The sequence below is a fragment of the Lutra lutra genome, chromosome 9 (assembly GCF_902655055.1).
Source record: "Lutra lutra chromosome 9, mLutLut1.2, whole genome shotgun sequence".
Taxonomy (NCBI): Eukaryota; Metazoa; Chordata; class Mammalia; order Carnivora; family Mustelidae; genus Lutra; species Lutra lutra.
In genome coordinates this window covers 120,609,977-120,627,363 of record NC_062286.1, presented here as the reverse complement: position 1 = coordinate 120,627,363, position 17,387 = coordinate 120,609,977, and the positions used below count along the sequence as shown (strand labels likewise).

General features: G+C 54.9%; 2 protein-coding genes and 1 long non-coding RNA gene across 4 annotated transcripts in view; 2 read left to right on the top strand and 1 right to left on the bottom strand.

Moving 5' to 3' along the window:
* Positions 1–185: 185 nt before the first annotated feature.
* MMP24OS (MMP24 opposite strand) lies at positions 186–1,370 on the top strand. The gene is made up of 2 exons (XM_047745499.1): positions 186–318; positions 401–1,370. Exon 2 carries the CDS (start codon positions 404–406, stop codon positions 599–601), a length of 198 nt encoding a protein of 65 aa, XP_047601455.1. The 5' UTR covers positions 186–318; positions 401–403; the 3' UTR covers positions 602–1,370.
* Positions 1,371–1,990: 620 nt separating this feature from the next.
* The window catches only part of MMP24 (matrix metallopeptidase 24), a 41,793-nt gene continuing 26,396 nt past the window's right edge, over positions 1,991–17,387 (bottom strand). For both annotated transcript variants that reach the window (XM_047745495.1, XM_047745496.1), the window contains exons 5-9: positions 11,909–12,070; positions 9,799–10,013; positions 7,631–7,769; positions 5,916–6,182; positions 1,991–4,039 (exon numbers count right to left, since the gene is read on the bottom strand). In XM_047745495.1, coding sequence (XP_047601451.1) covers positions 3,702–4,039; positions 5,916–6,182; positions 7,631–7,769; positions 9,799–10,013; positions 11,909–12,070 — 1,121 coding nt within the window. In that variant the 3' untranslated portion in view covers positions 1,991–3,701. The remainder of the gene's footprint in view (positions 4,040–5,915; positions 6,183–7,630; positions 7,770–9,798; positions 10,014–11,908; positions 12,071–17,387) is intronic.
* On the top strand, positions 5,657–16,846 carry LOC125108980 (uncharacterized). Its single transcript, XR_007130064.1, has 3 exons — positions 5,657–5,729; positions 15,529–15,640; positions 16,677–16,846. It is a non-coding gene; the product is annotated as an uncharacterized LOC125108980 (long non-coding RNA).

Here is a 17,387-nt window from a genome sequence, read left to right as displayed (position 1 = left end):
TGCTGGCTGCCACCATCCGCAGAACAGCTTGCCTCCGTAGCTCCAGTGGGTGTGGGAAGCGTCCGGAGGAGGAGTCACTTGTGTCTCCGGGCGGTGTGCGGGGCGGGGCCCCGGGACGCTGGAGCCGCATTGGCCGGGAGCTGGTGGGTGGGGTTGGATCTGTCAGGTCCGCCCCCGGGGTGTGTAGCGGCGGCCTGACGGCGGGGCCGGTGTGCGCGTTGACGCCACGACGCCAGCCCCTCCGGCGTGGCTACGCTGCTCGCGGACCGCGGTCGCCGGCGCTGAGATCCCGGACACCCGCGGCTCCCCCGGCGCGAGGTGAGGGCTGGGCTGAGCTGGAGCGGGGCGGGGAGACGGGGTGGCATGCGGCCGGCCCACGCCTGACGGCCTCTCTTTGCAGACCATGGGCTCTCGGCTGAGCGGCGGCCAGGGCGCCCCGGAGCAGGTGCAGCCCCAGCCCCAGCCCCAGCCCCAACCCCAACCCCAACCCCAACCCCAGCCCCGGGCGCCCGAGGCCCCTGAGCGGCCCCCGCCTGAACCCGGTCCCTGGGGGCCGCTGGACGATGTGCGCTTCCTCATCGCCTGCACCTCCTGGTACTGACAAGCCACCCTCCGCAGTTACCGCCTACCGCCAACTGTCGTTCTGTTCGCCTCACCTGGTTCGTCTCTCGTGGTCTTTTTCCACCCGCGGTGCCCAGGAGATGCTCGGAGAGTCGAGGAGGTCACGGAGGACCATGGATGGGGCACCGGCTTGCCTCTAGCTGCCCCCGAATTTGTTCGCTTCTCAGCCTGAACCCAAACCAGCTCAAACCTTCGTGCTCACCCCCACCCTGTAGCTTCTTCAGCGGTCTGGGTCCTGGGGTAGCCCTCCCCAGCACTGGCTTCCCAAACCAGGCCAGGACTCCTGGTAAAACCCCAAGACTGCTGACCTGACCTCCTGTCATCTGTCCTTTATTGCTGAGAACCTGGCTTTTGCTTTTGTCTTTGGTTATGGCACCACATGCCTTGCCTTCAGAGAAGACCTAGCCACAGTAACCCTCCCGGTGCCCCTCCTAGGGGAAGTTGCTCTGTTGTTCTGGATCCTATTGAGGCATTATCAGGCTGTGTTCTGAGAACCCCAGTAACCCTGGGCCTGCAGGGCCAGCCTTTTGGAGAGAGGAGACATCTAATTGGTGGGCTGGGAGATGAGATGCACGGGACAGTTCCCAGACACGCCAAAGCACCTTGTTCTCCTTCTCCCAGAAGTTTCTTAAGGCCACTCCCATAACCTGATCCTTGTTCCCAAATCCCAGGGAAACAACGCACTCTGTATTTTTGTTTTATTTAGAAATGATTTAAAAAACATTATACAAAGGCTGATCAGTTTAAAATGTGACCGACACTGAAATGCTGTGATGTTCCCCAGGCCGAGGGAAGCTGGGCTCTGGGGTCCCCAGTGCTGTGCCCCTCTGTCTGGCCTGTCCTGGGGTGATGGACAAACAGATGACCACAAGACAGGAGAATCCGAGATTGGAAGCCTCCAGGCTGAGCCCTCTCTCTGGGCCTGGCCCTGCATCCCTCACGTCTGCAGCCTGCTCTGCCTGCCTCCATCTCCTGCTCTTTCTCAGCTGGCCTCGGTAGTACCAGGAGCCAATGGGGAGCCTGGGGAGCCTAGAGCTTTCAAGAAGTGAGAGCACCAACCTGAGGAGTGGAGGGGGACCTAGAAGGGGAGAAGGGAGGCCAGGAAGAGATGGATAAAAGAGACCCTTCTGATCTCATCTTGGACCCTAGAGGCGTCCATAGGTGGAGACCCAAGGCCCGGCCAGCCCACCCGATGATGACCTGGGTGAGAAACAACCTCTCTGTGCTTCATTTGAGGGCACGGTGAGAGGTACCCTAGGCTTCCCAGGGCCTACACGAGTTTCATGTGAGTGGACAGGTATGAGCTAATAAAGTGCTTTGCAAAGTATAAAACACTATACAAACCTATGAATTGCTAATACCTCTGCAGTTGTTCCCCACCCGCCCCAGGGAGCCCGCCCTTGGCCAAAATGAGAAAAAACAGAAGGATGATGACAGGGAACACAGTGGACCCACATAGGTGCCTCTGGGACAAGAGAGATTTTGCTCAAGACAGCTCCCAGGGCAACAGTAGTCCCTGTCTGCTACAGGTTAAGCCAACCCAAAGCCCAGAGGCCACAGGGTAGGGGCAAGGCCCATGCAGGCTCAGAGGGCCAGGATGGCATCTGAGGCTCTGCCAGCACTCTGAGGACTGATACCTCCTTTTGGCTTTGGCAGAGAGCCAGTGGGCACCACTGAACCCATGGGTCTTTCCTGGGGCTCTTCAGTGACAAAGGGGGCTGTCTCCACTGGGTTGGAGAGAGGCAAGCGGAGCCCTAGGAAGTCCTGCCAGAGAGTGAAGGGTTGGCCCCTAGCAGTGGGACTGCTACCAGTTGGGGGTGCCCTTTTCCAAAGAGCAGTGCAGGAAGATGGGCCCAGTGAGCTGGGTTAGCAAGGGCCAAGCTTGTATAAACACTGCTTCCAGGCTGAGAGATCGAGTCGGCCTCAAGGTAGCTAGGGGTGTGGGCTCTGAACACTTCAGAAGGCTCCCCTGGGCCTGTTACTCCAAAGCCACAAGAATGTTGGCCTGGAGCCTTTTCTGCGCACCTAATTAGTCAGACTGAGCCCCAGACCACACCTAACTAGTCGGGCTGAGCTCCAGACTGTAAGCAACAGGGCCAGGGACTAGGGGAGTAGGGAAGAGGGACAGGGGAGTGGAGGGTGGTCACAACTCAGATCAGCCTCCAGAAACAGGGTCAGCTCCTGCCCCAGCCCTTTAGCCTCATGAGCTGAATCCAGCTCTTGGGGTGTCTGGGCACTAGAGTGGCCTTAGCAGCACCTTGGTCCTTATCTCCTGGGGAAGGGCCGGCCACGCTGGCCTCATCACCAAGATAGTCACCTCTAATTCACCTAACGCCTCAAGCAGCCTTTGCAGAATGGGACTTTTAAAACAGTAGTGACAGGACATTTAAATATTCACGACATGACAGCTGGGTCATTGTCAGACCCAGCTGGGCCACAAAACTGCCTGCAACATGTGACCCTAAATCCTAGGTCTCAGAGGAGACCCTGATGTGTGGAGCAGGTTTCCTGAGGGATCTGCTGAATGCCAGCAGGGGAAACCCAGGCTTGTTGCCCACCGTGTTTGCAGCAGGGGTCTTATAGCCTTGGAGGACAGTGGGGTGGGGGTAAGGGTGGGGGGACATCTGACCAGCAGGTGTTGGCAAAGGGGGACCGGGATCGGTGGCATCTCCCAGATGGGGCTGAGAGTGCTAGTGCTGGCTTCCACAGAAGGTGCTGGGCCCAGCCAGGAATGGAGCTGTGGTGCTTCATTGATACCACAGGATTCAGTGACCCACAGGGCCTCCTCCTGGCATGGTCCCTGCCTCCTGATGGGGCCTGGCCTATTCCCTTGGGTAAGGAGCAGTTTACCCAGGACAGAAGGCTGGCAGCTGGGTGCCAGACACCCACCCTGGGGCACAGCCACCACCACTCCCTGCCCCATGCTCAGCCTAGGCCAATGTACCTACCACTTCAGCTGCATGACCCCTGGCCTAGGGCCCTGCTGGCCCCCGTGGGCAGTGGCCAGAGCTGCCCCTCAGACCCTGATGAGGAAGGGCCTGGCTGGCCAGACCGAGTGGACGGAGAGGGCTCTGGGCTGCTCACACCCACTCCTGGACTGGCCGCTTATAGTAGGTGACAGGCTGAGGGCCTGCCTTGTTCTTGAACTGGAAGATGGTGTAGACCAGCACCAGGATGCAGAGGGACAGGATGCAGGGGATGACCACAGCCACGGCATTCACAGAGCCTGGGACGTCGTTGATAGTCACCATGATGTCCACATCATCCTGGGGCAGCCGCCGCTCCTTCCGCCGTTCCACCTCCTTCTGGTTGCAGCCCATCCAGTCACGCAGGATGTTGCGTGGGTAGCCTGGCTCCACGCTCAGTTTCTGGTTGTCAAACTTCCAATAGTCCCGGCCCTTGTAGAAGTAGGTGTAATCTGCAGAAACAGGGCCCAGCATCACTCCCAGACACTTCCCTGCACCTGCTCTGACCCATGGCGAGAAGGCAGCATGGAGGAAGGGGACCTCTCCCACCCTGGAGTCCAAGAGGAGCTCTGAAGGAGGGGTGGGAGCAGCACGGTGCAAGGCCTGGAGGTGGGGAGAGGGCAGGGCTCACACACTCTGCACACAGTGTGGCAGGGCCACGGAGTATGACCCATACAGTTGCAGAGAGGTGTGCCCAGGACCTGGGGCAGCCCAGTCCATCATCTCAGAGGTGCTGGGAAGCCACTGAAGGGCTTTAAGTAGTAAGTCCCAGTTTGTGCCTCTCTGCCTTAGCTTTGGGTCACAGCGCCATCATATTTGCCTTTCACACACCACCCCCCCACCTCTCACACTGGTGATTAACTATGGCTTGGACAAGTGCCTTCTTAGCTCTGGAGCCTCAGCCCAGCTCCTGCCTAAGGCAAGGGGGGTGGGGAGCAAGACTTCTCCTTTTGTTGACAGCAGACACCACTTTGGCACAGTTATCATGGGTTTTCTTTGGCTTGTCACACATCACAACACAGATGCAGGGTCTCTGGGACCCTGCTGGGGAAGGGCCTGCAAAGAAAGGAGGTGGGTGGGGGGCGGGGGCGGTGCTGGGCAGCCACAACATCCTCAGGGTCCAGCCAGTCTAGAGACAACAAAGCAACTCAGTCGGACTCTCCTATTGGCCAGCGCCCCCCACACCCTGGGACTTTCATTGGCCAAAGTCCTTGATGTCACCTGTCTCTGAGGCTCCCAGAAAGCGAGACCACGTGTGTAAGCGAGACCATCAGGTACACAGGAGAGGCACCAAGGAGCAGCTCTGCCCCTGAGACTTTTGGCTTTCTTACCAGTGACATCTCCTTGGAGAGCCCTTCCCCCAGCCCCCCAGCTTTCCCTCCACATTCCCTTCCCTTAGAGCTTTGGTTGCTGCCTTAGCTGTTTTCTGCCTCTAGACTGGGAGCCAGGGATGCAATGCAAGGCTTGTTCCCTGCTCCTTCCGCAACTCTCCCACGCAGGCTGACGCTCAGTAATTATTGTGGAGTAACTGAATGACTCCTGCCATTCTACATAACATAAGACACGCCAACAAGAAGTTGATGATGGCAATGATGACAACAGCTAGAATGCACAGGGCAGGGACCATGTACTAGGTGTGTGTCTAAGTGCCCCACTTAATCTATCTTATTTAATTCTTAAGAAATGCCAACGAGGTAGGTACCATTATTATCCCCATTTGATGGATGAGGATGTTGGGAAAACAGATGTTTTGCCCAAACTCCTAGGAAGTGGTGGAGGTGGGATAGGAAGCCAGCCAGGCTCCAGAGTCCCAGATCAGTGGAAATTTATTGAACAAACATCCATGGACTCCCGCTCTGCCCTGGGCAACACCCAGTCCCTCCTCTTGAGAAGCTCCTAGTCCGATGGGGAGCTCCCAGCCTGGCCTCCAGGAGGAGCTTTGGAAATGTCTCATAAATATAAAAGGCTTCTCTTTCCATCGGCCTGCCCTCAAGCCTTATTACACAAGCACCTTTGAAAGCACCCGTATCCATCATTGCTTTTCAGATCTGAAAACTCGAGGAACCCCTAGAGTACATCTGAGGACCACTATTTGAGAAATGCTATCTGAAGGGGTGAAGTCAGTCTGTGGAAACATAAAATGTGAGTCATCCCTGCGGATTAGAGGTGTGACTTGGTAGCTGGGAAGAGAAAGGGGTAGACATGAGGCCATTGTCTTTACCATCAGGCACCTTTCTCAAATCTGGGTACCCTGAGAGTATGCCCATGGACCCTGTTGAGACCCACATAAAATCAGCCCACCCCCTACACCGCCAAGCTCTTACGTACATCCTTCCTTGCTGATGAAGGCCCCCTGCGGAGCCTGTGGGATGCCCTTCCACACAGTGATGGGCTTGGGGTAGCCAGGGTCCGTGGCCCGCCTCTCCTCGCTGTAGCGCCAGTACCGTTCACCTTTGAAAAAGTAGGTCTTGCCCACGGGTTCCCAGCGCAGAGCTGTATCGATGCCTTCTCGGGGAAGACAGCTCCCCAGCTCTCCTAGGCTGTGGGGGTACCCAGGCTCCACCGTCACCTCCTTAAACACCCAGTACTTGTCACCTGTAGCCAAGAGAAGCCCAGGATCAGCCTTCCCCAGTCACACAGTACCAGAGGTGGCAGCTAGTGCCACGGGTCTATCTTCCAGGACTAAAGTCATTCATAGAGCCAGAGTGTCAGGGGGAAGCAGCTAAGGTCTGCTTGAGGTCCTCTGTGGGAGACTGAAGCCCCTTGGCCCTGGCAGAGGATGGGAGCCAGAAGCCAGTCACCACAGATCCTGTGCAGCTGGACCCACGCTGCCCAGCCTCCATGCCCCACCCCGCTGTTGGCTCAGGTGACCTGCTCCTCTCCTCTGGGGTGTCCTCAGCCACTCCTGTGGCTTCACACATATTAGGACTCCCCCACCTTCCACCAGTGATACCCAACTCTGCAGGTTCACAGCGACTCCCATCGGACCTGAGCCCCAGAGCCAGGAACCCTGATCCCAGCTTCTGGGCATTTCCACATCGGCTTCCTGGAGTTCCTCATCGCCTCCACAGGTGGCTCCCTCCTGCATCACCTTTCTGCCTCCCAGTTCCCCAACAAGAAGCCCTAGCATCACCGTTGACCTCTCTTTCCTTCTCCTATCAATGTTTAGCCTCTTATGAGGCCTTTTGCATCTTTTAGCTGTCCCCACCCTGGCCTCACTAGTCCTCCCTGGTGCGGGGCTTGTCGACTCTGTCTCCTTCCCTCCCGCAACTGACTCAGAAATGGCCTCCCCACCTCTGACCTATTGGATTGCCACCCGCCCCCTGGCTCTCCAGTACTCAGCAATGTCCCGTGAACTTCCAGCATTGCTCTAACAGGTCAAGACCGCATTCTGCCGTAACCAAGGCTCCTCAGGACTCTCCCCCACTATCCTTTCCAGGTCACCGCTCACGGCTGTCCGACATGGGGCTCCGTGGTCAGTCAGTCTAAGCTCTTCCAGTGTACGTGCACATTCCCACACCATGTCTCTGTTACCCTCCCTTACCCTTGGACTGCCTTCCTCACTTCTCACTAACTGTCTCTTACCCTTCTGGGGCTGGGCCCACCTCAGGATAATGGAAGTGAAACCACCTAGCTCTGAGTGGGCAGGCCACACACGCTAGCTCCCCCTGCCCCCTGCCCTGGCTTCTGCAGCCTCTGTGACCTCCCCCCAACCACCTCTTACAGAACTGCTGGGATGGCCTCCCATGGAGCTCCGCATGGTCTTCAGGCGCCTGGACCACCCAGTGTAGCTGAGCCTTGTTATCCCACCAACTTGGGCACACAGACCCTCCACTATCTCTTCGTTACTTAATTCCCCCAGACTGTGCTTCGCCTGCCTGCAGGGATCTGCCCTGTCAGAAGTCAGTGTCTCTGTTAGGGCCAGAGGGGCCCTTGGGGGGGCACCTGCTCCTCACCCCACCTTTTCCTGTGTACAGATGGGAAAAGGGGGTCCCGAGAAGGTAAGGGAACTGTCCCAGATCTCTCAGCACAGACTGTATTACCTTTGAAGAAGACAAATCTTCCGTCGGCCCTTTCGTAGGCTGCATCTATGCGGGCGGGCAGACCCTTCCAGAACTGCTCAATCTGCATCGGGTAGCCCTCTTGCACCCGGTTATTGCGCAGGCGCCAGAACCAGCGATCCTGGAGGTGAGGGATGGGGGAAAGGCATGGCAGGCCCTGCCTCAACCTAGGGGTCTCAGCCCTGGGGCTCAAGCCTCAGTAACCCAAAAGCTTCCCCTGGGCCCAGCCCTGCAACCCTCCATGATGTCTGTCCAACTGCTGCTTCTAGCTTCCAGTGCCCTGTGAGGAAGACAAGATGCCTGTGAGCTCTCTTCATATAAGCCTCCTGATGGCTCTTGCTGCCCAAGACAGACAGCATGGGGCCATGAGACAGACAGCAGAGGGGCCTGGTGCAGGGATGAGGTGTGGAGGACCTGGAAGGGATGATGCCGGGCCTGGTGTGGCCACATGAGGGCAGCAGAGAGCCACTGACCTTAGCGGCCACTCCCCAGGCTGGCCACTGAGCCTGGGCAGAGTGCCCCCCTCGCCAGCGGGCTTCACCCAGCAGGGCAAGGACCCTGGGAAGCAAACTGTGGGAATCTCTCAAGACCTGGGTGTGAATTCAGGTTCCTCCACTCAGAGCTGCATGACCGTGAGCACAGACTTTAAGCACCTCACCTACAAATGGGGATCGGATGAGAGATTACGGGTAAAGTGCCTAGAACAGCAGGGGGCACATAGTTGGTGTTGAATGAATGGCAGCTCCGTAGGCCAAGAGTCTGATCAAAGCCCTCTTCTTCAACTAGTGTCATGGGCCTGTGTAGCACCAGTGGCCGGTAGGCAGTCTGGGCAAGGCCTATAACTTACCAGGAGCTCAGTTTTCTCCTGTGTGAATGGCGATGATAAAACCTAAACTTGCCGAGGAGCCGTTTGGTGGGAATCAGAGTGCAGAAGGATGAAGGTCGTGTGTAAATGAAGGCACAAAAACTAACAACGGTTTTTTTAAGGTGTTTTACAAAGTACTTTCACAATGAGTTTTTCAAACCTTAGTTTGACTTTCACCATCTATTGTTAAGTAGATTTGAGATATTCCAAGTCTTAAGGAAGGCCAAATGACCTTCCTAGAGCTACTCGGTGAGAGGCAGGATTGGCGTTGACCCATGTTGCCGGATTCTAGCTTGGTACTCAGAGCTTGCTGGGAGAACTCCCTGAGAGGAGTGGGGCAGCCCCCACAACCACCCAGTGTGACGGAGACACGCTGGCCAGATCGCTTTCAGCAGAGGGCCTGTTGCCCTGGTGGCCTGGGGTGTGGTCAGTGGCTGTTTTCAACTGCCAGCTTCTCTGGGGATGGCCTCAGCTTTAGAGAGCTCCCCCAAGGTCATACCCCTTCTCATCCAGTGACTGAATGAAGCAGTGGGCCCAATGTGGGATGACTCTGATGGGCCATTCTAGCTCCAGAACTCCCTGTGGGGGTGGCCAACTCTGCAGCAGACCTAGTTGCTGCTTTTCTCCTGCTAGGCTTGCTTCTTTCCCTTCTTCCCAGATTTTGATCCCAGAGGTACTTCCTAATTGAAATCCTGCCTTCCAAACCCTGTCTCAAAATCTGCAACACACCCACCAAACAGGCTGGCCCTGGGTTGGCGCATGGCTGAAGTGACAGGAACAGGACAAGTGATGAGATGGAGCCTAGGCCAGCTTCCTATCAGGCATCCCTCGGTACTGGCCCCTCAACTCTGGAGGGATCTAGTGACAGACTCAGCCACCACCGTGACAGCCGTTACACCAAATTGCTGTCTTCACGACCAGGCACCCATTTGATCTTTATATACCCTTCATTAGGGGGATGACTCCCAGCTTTCAGATGGAGAAACTGAGGTCCGGAGAAGGGAGGTGACTTGCTCAAAGTTACTAACCAGAAGCAGGCCTCCAGCACTTTCCCCCAGCATTAACCCCTGGGAAGGTGTAGGATCACCAGTCTACCCGCCTCCCTCTTGGAAGCAAGTCACATCACCCAGCAGCACCACAAAGGGACCCCATGTCCTGGCCACTGGGCCAGCTGCTGTCCAAGCCCAAAGCAGGCCTAACCCCAGAGCATCAGCCTTCTCCTGCTCCACAAGGGGGAACGAGTGGGAAGGGGACCATCTGGGTGTTGCCAGTGGACTGGCCCTACCTTGAACACAAACATCTCGCCTCGGAAGAGTGCCACCGTGTTGAAGTTGCCATCACAGATGTTGGGTTTGGCACCCGGTGTGGATGGCCGGTCCCCCAGGGGCGGCCGAGGGGGCCTGGGCTGGCGCTCGTGCTTCCTCTCACTCGGTGAGTGGATCCTGCGGACGGGGAGCGTGGGGAGTGGTCTCGTGGGCTCCAGGGGCTCAGCTGGAGGTCCTGGAGAGAGGGACTGCATCTTAGACAGGGCCTCCCAGTGTCCGTGCCTCGTCACCACCCAGGCAGCCCTGGGGTCTGTCAACCTCCAGCCCTCTGTTCCTTCTCCCATTTTTTCCTCCTCCCCCAATCTTTAGATGGAAGAGCCATTAAATGGGACTCTTATCTTTCCACCTGCAAATCCAGTATCTTCTCTTCTTCTCTCCTGTTGTAAGAGAGAGCATGTCCTTTCTTAGGCTCAGTGTCCCATACCGTCTTCCTCTGCCCCCTCCACACATGCTGGCCTTACTCTGTCTCCCCTTCCCTCTTTACCCTGCTCCAAGACAGTGCCTGCCCTGTCTGTCAAGATCTACAGTGACCTCCATGTTGCAAAATCCAAGGGTTACTGACTCAAACTTTGATGTGCATCCAGATTATCCAGAGATCTTGATAAAATGCGGATTATGGCTCAAGAGGGTCTGGGGTGGGGCTTGCCATTCTGCATTTCTTCAGGCTCTCAGATGATGCCAGGAGTAGCAAGATGAGAGAAGCACTTTTCCAGGAGCCTGTACTGACTTGGTTTTGTTTCTACTTCACGGGCTGTTGCTTCTCTACCTCCTTTGCTGGTAGCTTTTCCTCACCCACCCTACTCTAAAGTTTGGAGTGCTCCTGGATCCTCTCTTTCTGTTTTTGTCCCCAGGTCAGTTTTCTCACTCAGGCAGTGTATTAGGATCACTGGGAGAGATTTTAAAATGCTTGATGCTCAGAAGGCAGCCCAGACCAATCAGAACCCAATCTCTGAGAATGTGGGCACTTTTTACTGAAATTCCAAGGTAATTCCAATGAGTCCCCTAGTTAAACATCACCACCCTAAGTGATCTCATCCGGGTTCATGGCTTTAAAGACCCTCTATGTTGGGGCTGTCCAGTAGGATGTTCTATGATGGCAGAACTGGTTTATATGGGTACCGTCCAATACAGTAGCCTCCAGCCATATGTGGCTGTTGAGCACTTGAAATGAGTGACTAGTTGTTAGTGTGACAGAGAAATTGAAATTTTAATTTTATTCAAATTAATATAAATTTAAACTTCAATAGTCACACATGGCTAGTGGTTATATTGGACACCAGGGATTCCAAATCAATACCCCAGTCCAGATCTCTGAGCAATAGACTGGTAAATCCTATTGCCTCATAATTAGAAAAGTCAGGAATCTTGGTGTTGTCCTTGACTCTCATCCCCATGTTTGATCTATCAGCAAATCCTGTCCATTCTACTTTCAAAATACCTCCAGTCCCTCCCCTCCCCTCCCCTGCCCTGTCTTCCACTGCTTCGCTGGTAGAGATCCTGCCCATCCTCCACGGTTCTGATTGGGGCCACCTGTTCTGTGAGAAACTCTGGGCCTCCAGAGGGAGCCCTCCTCCCATGCTTCATAGCCTGGGGCCTGAGGCGGCCTGTGCTAAGCTCCTGTGCATTTGCCCCAGTATCTGGTCTTCCCCCTCAACTGACTTGATAAGAACAAGACCTTCATATACCAGTGTGAACAGAGAACTGGGAGGGAGGCCTTTCCTATATCACCAAGATATTAGTCTAGCTTCTCATTTTTTTTTTTTTTTGTTTGTTTAAGAATCTCTTGACTAGAGGTGGGGGTCCCCTTGAGAGTGCACCACAGGAGGCAAGATGGAGATGTATGGAGGGGGAGGAGGTAGAGAAGAGGGAGTGTGTGGAATTCCGCTCACTTTTGGCAGCTCAGACCCTCCCCCACAGTTTCCCAGTGGGTCAGGCAAAGACCTCATAGGTCTCTCAAGGTCAGACAGCAGCTATGGTGAAGGATGTGAGTGTCCCCCCAACCCCTTGGGCAGGTAGTCACAGTCCATTCCCAAAGAAGGAGCAGTGGCCCCCGTCTCCCCTGCCACACACCGTAGATCTTCTGGATGCCCTGGAGATCATCCTGAGGCAGTTTGAAGTTGTGTGTCTCCATGTACTGGTAGAAGGGCGCCATGATGGCGCTGGGGTCGTTGGAGTGCTCCAGTCCCAGCGCGTGGCCCAGCTCGTGCACAGCCACCAGGAAGAGGTCATTCCCTGTGGAGAGGGGGGTGGGGAGGTGCCCAGGGCACCCACTTAGGTATCAATCAATCCATTGCTTCAGCAAACACTGAGCAAAGCTTTGTGTCAAGCCCTGTGCTGGACACCGGGATCTACCAGAGAAATCCTACACAGTCCTGTCTTTTGGAACTCTCCATATAGTGGGGGTTTGGAGAGAGAAACAAATAAGTGATATTCATGTTCCAGGTGCTTGAATAGATGTCTGTAAGGGTCATGTGAGGATTCTGAGAAGAGAGGCGTGATTTACACTTGAAAGATGTTCAGGGAAAGTTTCATAAAGGTGAAGTTTAAGTCGACTCTTGAAAGATAAGAAGTTAGTCAGGAGAATGAATTCAGAGGGCAGGGGCGGGGGGTGGGGTGGGGAGGTTGGCATTCCTGGCCGAGGGGACGCTGTAAACAAGATCCAGGGACAAGCAGGCTCATTCCACTTGGCTGAGGAACAAAGCACGAGGGGAGGGCCGAGAGAGAGATGAGGTCAGCCAGGCTGGCAAGTGGGGCTGGGATGCCACGCAAAGGAATCTGGATTGGCTTCTTAGCCAGTGGAGGGTTTAGGCGAGAGTGGGGGTGGCAATGGGATGAGTCACTCTGCTTGTGCTGTGGCTGGAGGAGGGAGGAGAGGGGAAGGAGACCAGAGGTAGGGCATCAGTGGGGCCGGTTTCGAGCCCGGAGAAGGGTCTGGGTGAGAGATGGAAAGGGCCAAGCCAGGGGAGGGGGGGCGGTCTGGGGGCAGCGGGCGGGCAGTCAGCTTCAGGAGGCCCGGGTGCAGGCAGGGCCCTGATTGCTGGCAGCGTGCGGTTGGGCAAGACCTCAATCCTGACAGAACTGAATCATGGCCAAGATCAAGGCAGGGACTCAAACACGAGTGAAAACAACAAGGTCCAGGTGCTGAAAGTGGGACACGGGATCCCGAGCACGAAGCTGGGGCGGCAACATGGCACAGTGGTCATGAGTGTGGGCCCCTGAGCCAGATGGACCCTCATCTCCAGCTCTACCCCCACCAGTGCTGTGAACTTGGCCAGTCGGTCTCCCCTCTGAGCCTCAACATCCCGAGCTGTAAAATGTGGAGATCATATCTACCTCATAGGGTCTCCTGAGGATTGGATAAGATATGTGTGGAGGGCGTGGTGCTGCGGAGCAGCTGCTATTAGCATATCTAAGGTGGCCACTTGGCACCTGGAACATGCCCATTGACCAGAAAGGAAGGACAAGGCCCATGCGGTTCTAGCTACCAGATTTTCTTAAGCCAGCTCCTCTGAGCCTCTGGATCAGGCCTGGGACAGAGCAAGGCCTGATTTGAGGGTGGGGAGGGGTTAAGTAACCCCAGATTTGGGAAAGGAACACAAGGGACAGTGAGTTGGGCAGGCTGTTATAGAGTCCTGACCTCTCTCCGTCCCGTTATAAACCCTTGCTTGCCTTGACCTCTGGCATTTGAGCTCTGCCTCTCCTTGCCCAGCCCTAAGGCATGTTGTGGCTCAGTCCTGCCACCTTGAAGTGCAGGGGAGGCTGCCGGGAGCCCATGAGGTGGTCAGGAGTCCTGGTGCCTTCTCTGGCTCCATCGTCACTGGCAAGGTTGCCCAGCCCTGTGCAAGGCCCCATGAGGGTCATATGGGGCTGGCGATTATCTCTGGCCTTTCTGGTTAAGGTCTTGGGAAGAGAGGCGTTTTCTGGGGGCAGACCCAGACGTGTGCATGCCTGCCTCTCTGCTGACATCATTGGTGTCTCCAGCAAAGTGGGGATGGGCAAGATCAGGGCAAGGTTGGCCAAGAGCCTGGGGCTGGCCTTCTGCTGGGGAAGGGCAAGCTGGCAGGAGGAGGCCAGGCCGCCCCCAGTTCCTTCCTCAGGTCCTGGTTCCTCTGGCAGCAGGGAAGGGTGAGCTCATCTCTCAGCTCCATCCCAAACAAAGGCAGCTACTGGAGCCAGCGGAAGGCAGCTCTGCTTCCTGGGGGCTTGTGCTGCCTGGCTCTGCTCCTGGCCTGTTCTGCGACCTGGGACAAGCTGTTCAGGCCTCTTATCCCATGACTAGGCTCTTCCTCGGGGGGCATCCACAGGGATCTCCGCTGGGAACCAGGGAGCGGGGCTCTGAGCACTTGGCAAGACTCTAAACCTTTATCCTCAGTCTGTGTCTGTTACTCTGATGGCCTCTGTGCCTGGGTCTTTGCAGAGAACAGGAGTAAGCCCTTGAAGGAAAGAGGACCGTGGGCTTATGCTGGAGACCAAAAGGTAGAGAGGAGCTGGGGAGCTGGCATCCCATGGCACAGAACCTGAAGAGACTTTTCAGTGGGGGGTGCTCTGGGGAGATGGAAGGAGAGGGGAGGGGGCAGAAGAACTCCCTGGAACGTGTGAGAGGAAAAGCAGAAGGATGGAGAAGATCCCAGGACTTAAGGGGCAGGAGGCTTTTAAGGTCTTCACCCTCCAAGAGGGTGAGAAGCAAGGAAGGAGAGTAGTCGGAAGTGTGGTCCGAGGGAGCTGGATCCGGATCCCAGCTCTGCATGTCGCAGCCGTGTGACGGTTTAAATCTCTTCTCTGTAATATGCGGGGGATGGTACCTTCACCCTAAGAATGGGGGTGAAGTCAATGAGGCAAGGCATGTAAAGTGCTCACTCTGCCTCCTGGCACAGAGCTGCGGATCACTCTTAACTAGCAGGGTCCCGTGCAGCTGTGTGCAAGGACCAGCATCCCCACAGGCTGGGAGCTCAAGTCCTAGGATCGCCTAGCAAGTACCCAAACGTCTGACTCAACTACCCAAGTATACCTTGTCTCTGCCTCATTTCCTTTTCTTAGAATTTCCTTATTTGTTAAGTCCCATCTCATTGACCCCCTCCAACCCCCCAAAAGGTTGTAACATTTCCCTTTGCCTCTGTTCTTTTGACAGTGCTGTCCCCTCTACCCAGAATAGCCTTACTCTGTCCAAGTTCAGCTCGTTGCCACATCTTCCAGGAAGACTTCCTTGATTTCCCCCACTGGCAGTGAGTCCTCCCTCCTCGACTTCCCTAGCAGTTTCTTCGAGTCATCTTTATGGCACTGACCTCTTTCCACCCTCCGTGGCAGCCACTAGCGCACACTGTCTTCTGCCCCAGGACTGTGACTTCCTTGAGGGCAGGCTTTGTGCTGGACAGGGCTGGGTGACAGGGATGGGTGACAGCAGCCAGGAGGGAACAATGCCAAACATTCCAGGTGTGGTCCTTGGACCACCTGCTGCAGAACCACCTGGGGTGATTATGAAAAATTCAGAGTCCTGGGTTCCCACCTGGCTCTGCCACTTAACGGAGTTTTTATAATCACTTGGAACTTTACTCTCCTCATCTCTTAAAGGGAGATTATGATCCCTGTCTGGTCTAATTCCCAGGGCGGGGAAGAGTCACAGAAGTCATCGTGGAAGGACTCTACGAAGGGCTGGTCTCAGTGACTCTTCCTGTCTTATCACCTTCCCCCAGGGCCGGGCCCCCTTCTCATCGAGCTTAGTGAACTCAGACGTTGGTGTTTGACTCACTGAAAAGAGATGAGGACAGCAGGTGCCTGGAAGCAGCCCCCGAAACCAGCTGGAAGGTACGGTGGGCCAGATTGCCCTTCCCACAATCTCCAATGACGTGGAGGAATCGGATCGCCCTTCCACCCTTACATCCAGTGGTTCTCCAGGAGAGCCTTTTAAACACAGACGGGGGAGTTTCTGATTCAGGAGTTTGGGGTTAGGACTTAGGTAACATTTTTAAAAAATATAAAATCCCCCAAGTGAATTTTATAGTGATTGGGTCAGGCTGACACACGTGAGGCTGCCGCTCCAGCGCAGCGCCACTAACGGTGGGACAGCCGAGCATCCCGTACAGGACGACACCCGCCACTTAGGACACTCTTGCCCAAAAGTGAATTTAGTCAGGCCTGAAGGTCTAATGACCAATATTCAGGATATGGGAGGAAGGGAGATGCATTAAAAGTGAATCTGAATCCCATTAAGCCAAATAATTGTGCTTGGGACAAGTGACCGGGTTTCTTCAATGGGGTTGCGGATGGGGAGGTGAGGTGATGGTTGTGAATGGAAATGGCTTATGAGATGTCAATGGTGTGTGCCATGTGGCTATTGTCTGGGTCCAGCTGTGAGCAAACAGCTGTTAAAGACGTTTTTGAGATAATTCTGGGAAAATGGGCCCAAACCAGGAATTGGATTTTAAGAAATTCTTGAAAATTTTGTTGGGTTTGATAATGGTTTTGTGGTTGGGTTAAAAAATAACTCGTTAGAGATATGTCCTAAAGTATTTACAGGTGACATGATATTGTGCCAAGGATTTTCTTTAAAATACGTCAGCCAGGAAATAAAAGTGGCAGGGGGAGAGTAGGTGAGACGGTGCAGACATCACATGCGGAATGGGCGAAACAAGGTGGTGGGTACCTGGGGGTTCATATTATCATTCTCCCTTATTTTGTGAGTTTGAAGTTTTCCATAATGGAAATTTAGAAGAGAGAAGAAAGCCAATAAACACAAAGTTCCTGGGAGGCTCCATGTACTACCTCGCTAAATTTATGTGGAATTGAAACGAGATAATATACAGGTGCTCCATAAATCTTGGTTCCTCTCATCTCCTTCCAGAAACTGTCCTAGGGCAACCTGCTGTGTTCCAGTTCACCTGTCAGGGGCCTGTTGCTATGGTCAGGGACTGCACTGAACAAGTTCGTGCTTGGCTTTCCAGAGCACAGGAGAGTCCTGACTCTTGTCCAGAGAAGACATTGGCCATCTGGGACGATCTATCATAATTGGTGATTGTTCATCGGGATGGGGTGGGACAGGCAGAGAGATGCTGGGACTGTGCCCATCCACAGGTCCTAGCTCCTTCCTGCACGCACCACCAGAAGTTCGTGGGATTTTGAGATGGGACGCAAGGTCTCCAACAGCAAGGAGGGCTGGCAGGCAGTAGAAACCCCAGAGCTGGGAAGGGGAAGGCAGAGTTGGTAGGAGTGTCCTCCCTGTGCCTCCTCTAGCCAACAACCCTTTAAGAATTCATTTGTCTCCATCAGGGCTAGAACTAAAATCTTATCAGCTAACCATGCCGGGCACACAACAGGGCTCAAAAACGTTAATTTCTTCTCCTCGAACTTTATCAGGTAGCACAGACAGCCCTTCCTGGACACTGATTCAAGAAGAAGAAGGGGATAAAAATAGCTGTTTAGAAAGCCAGAAAGCACACCCAGGATGTCAGGAAGGGGGTATCAGGGCCAAGGAAATGGTGCTGGATAGGAAAGAGGACCAACATTTGAAGAGGGCGAGGGACAAAGAAATTTAAAACTTTCCTGTCTTTGCCGA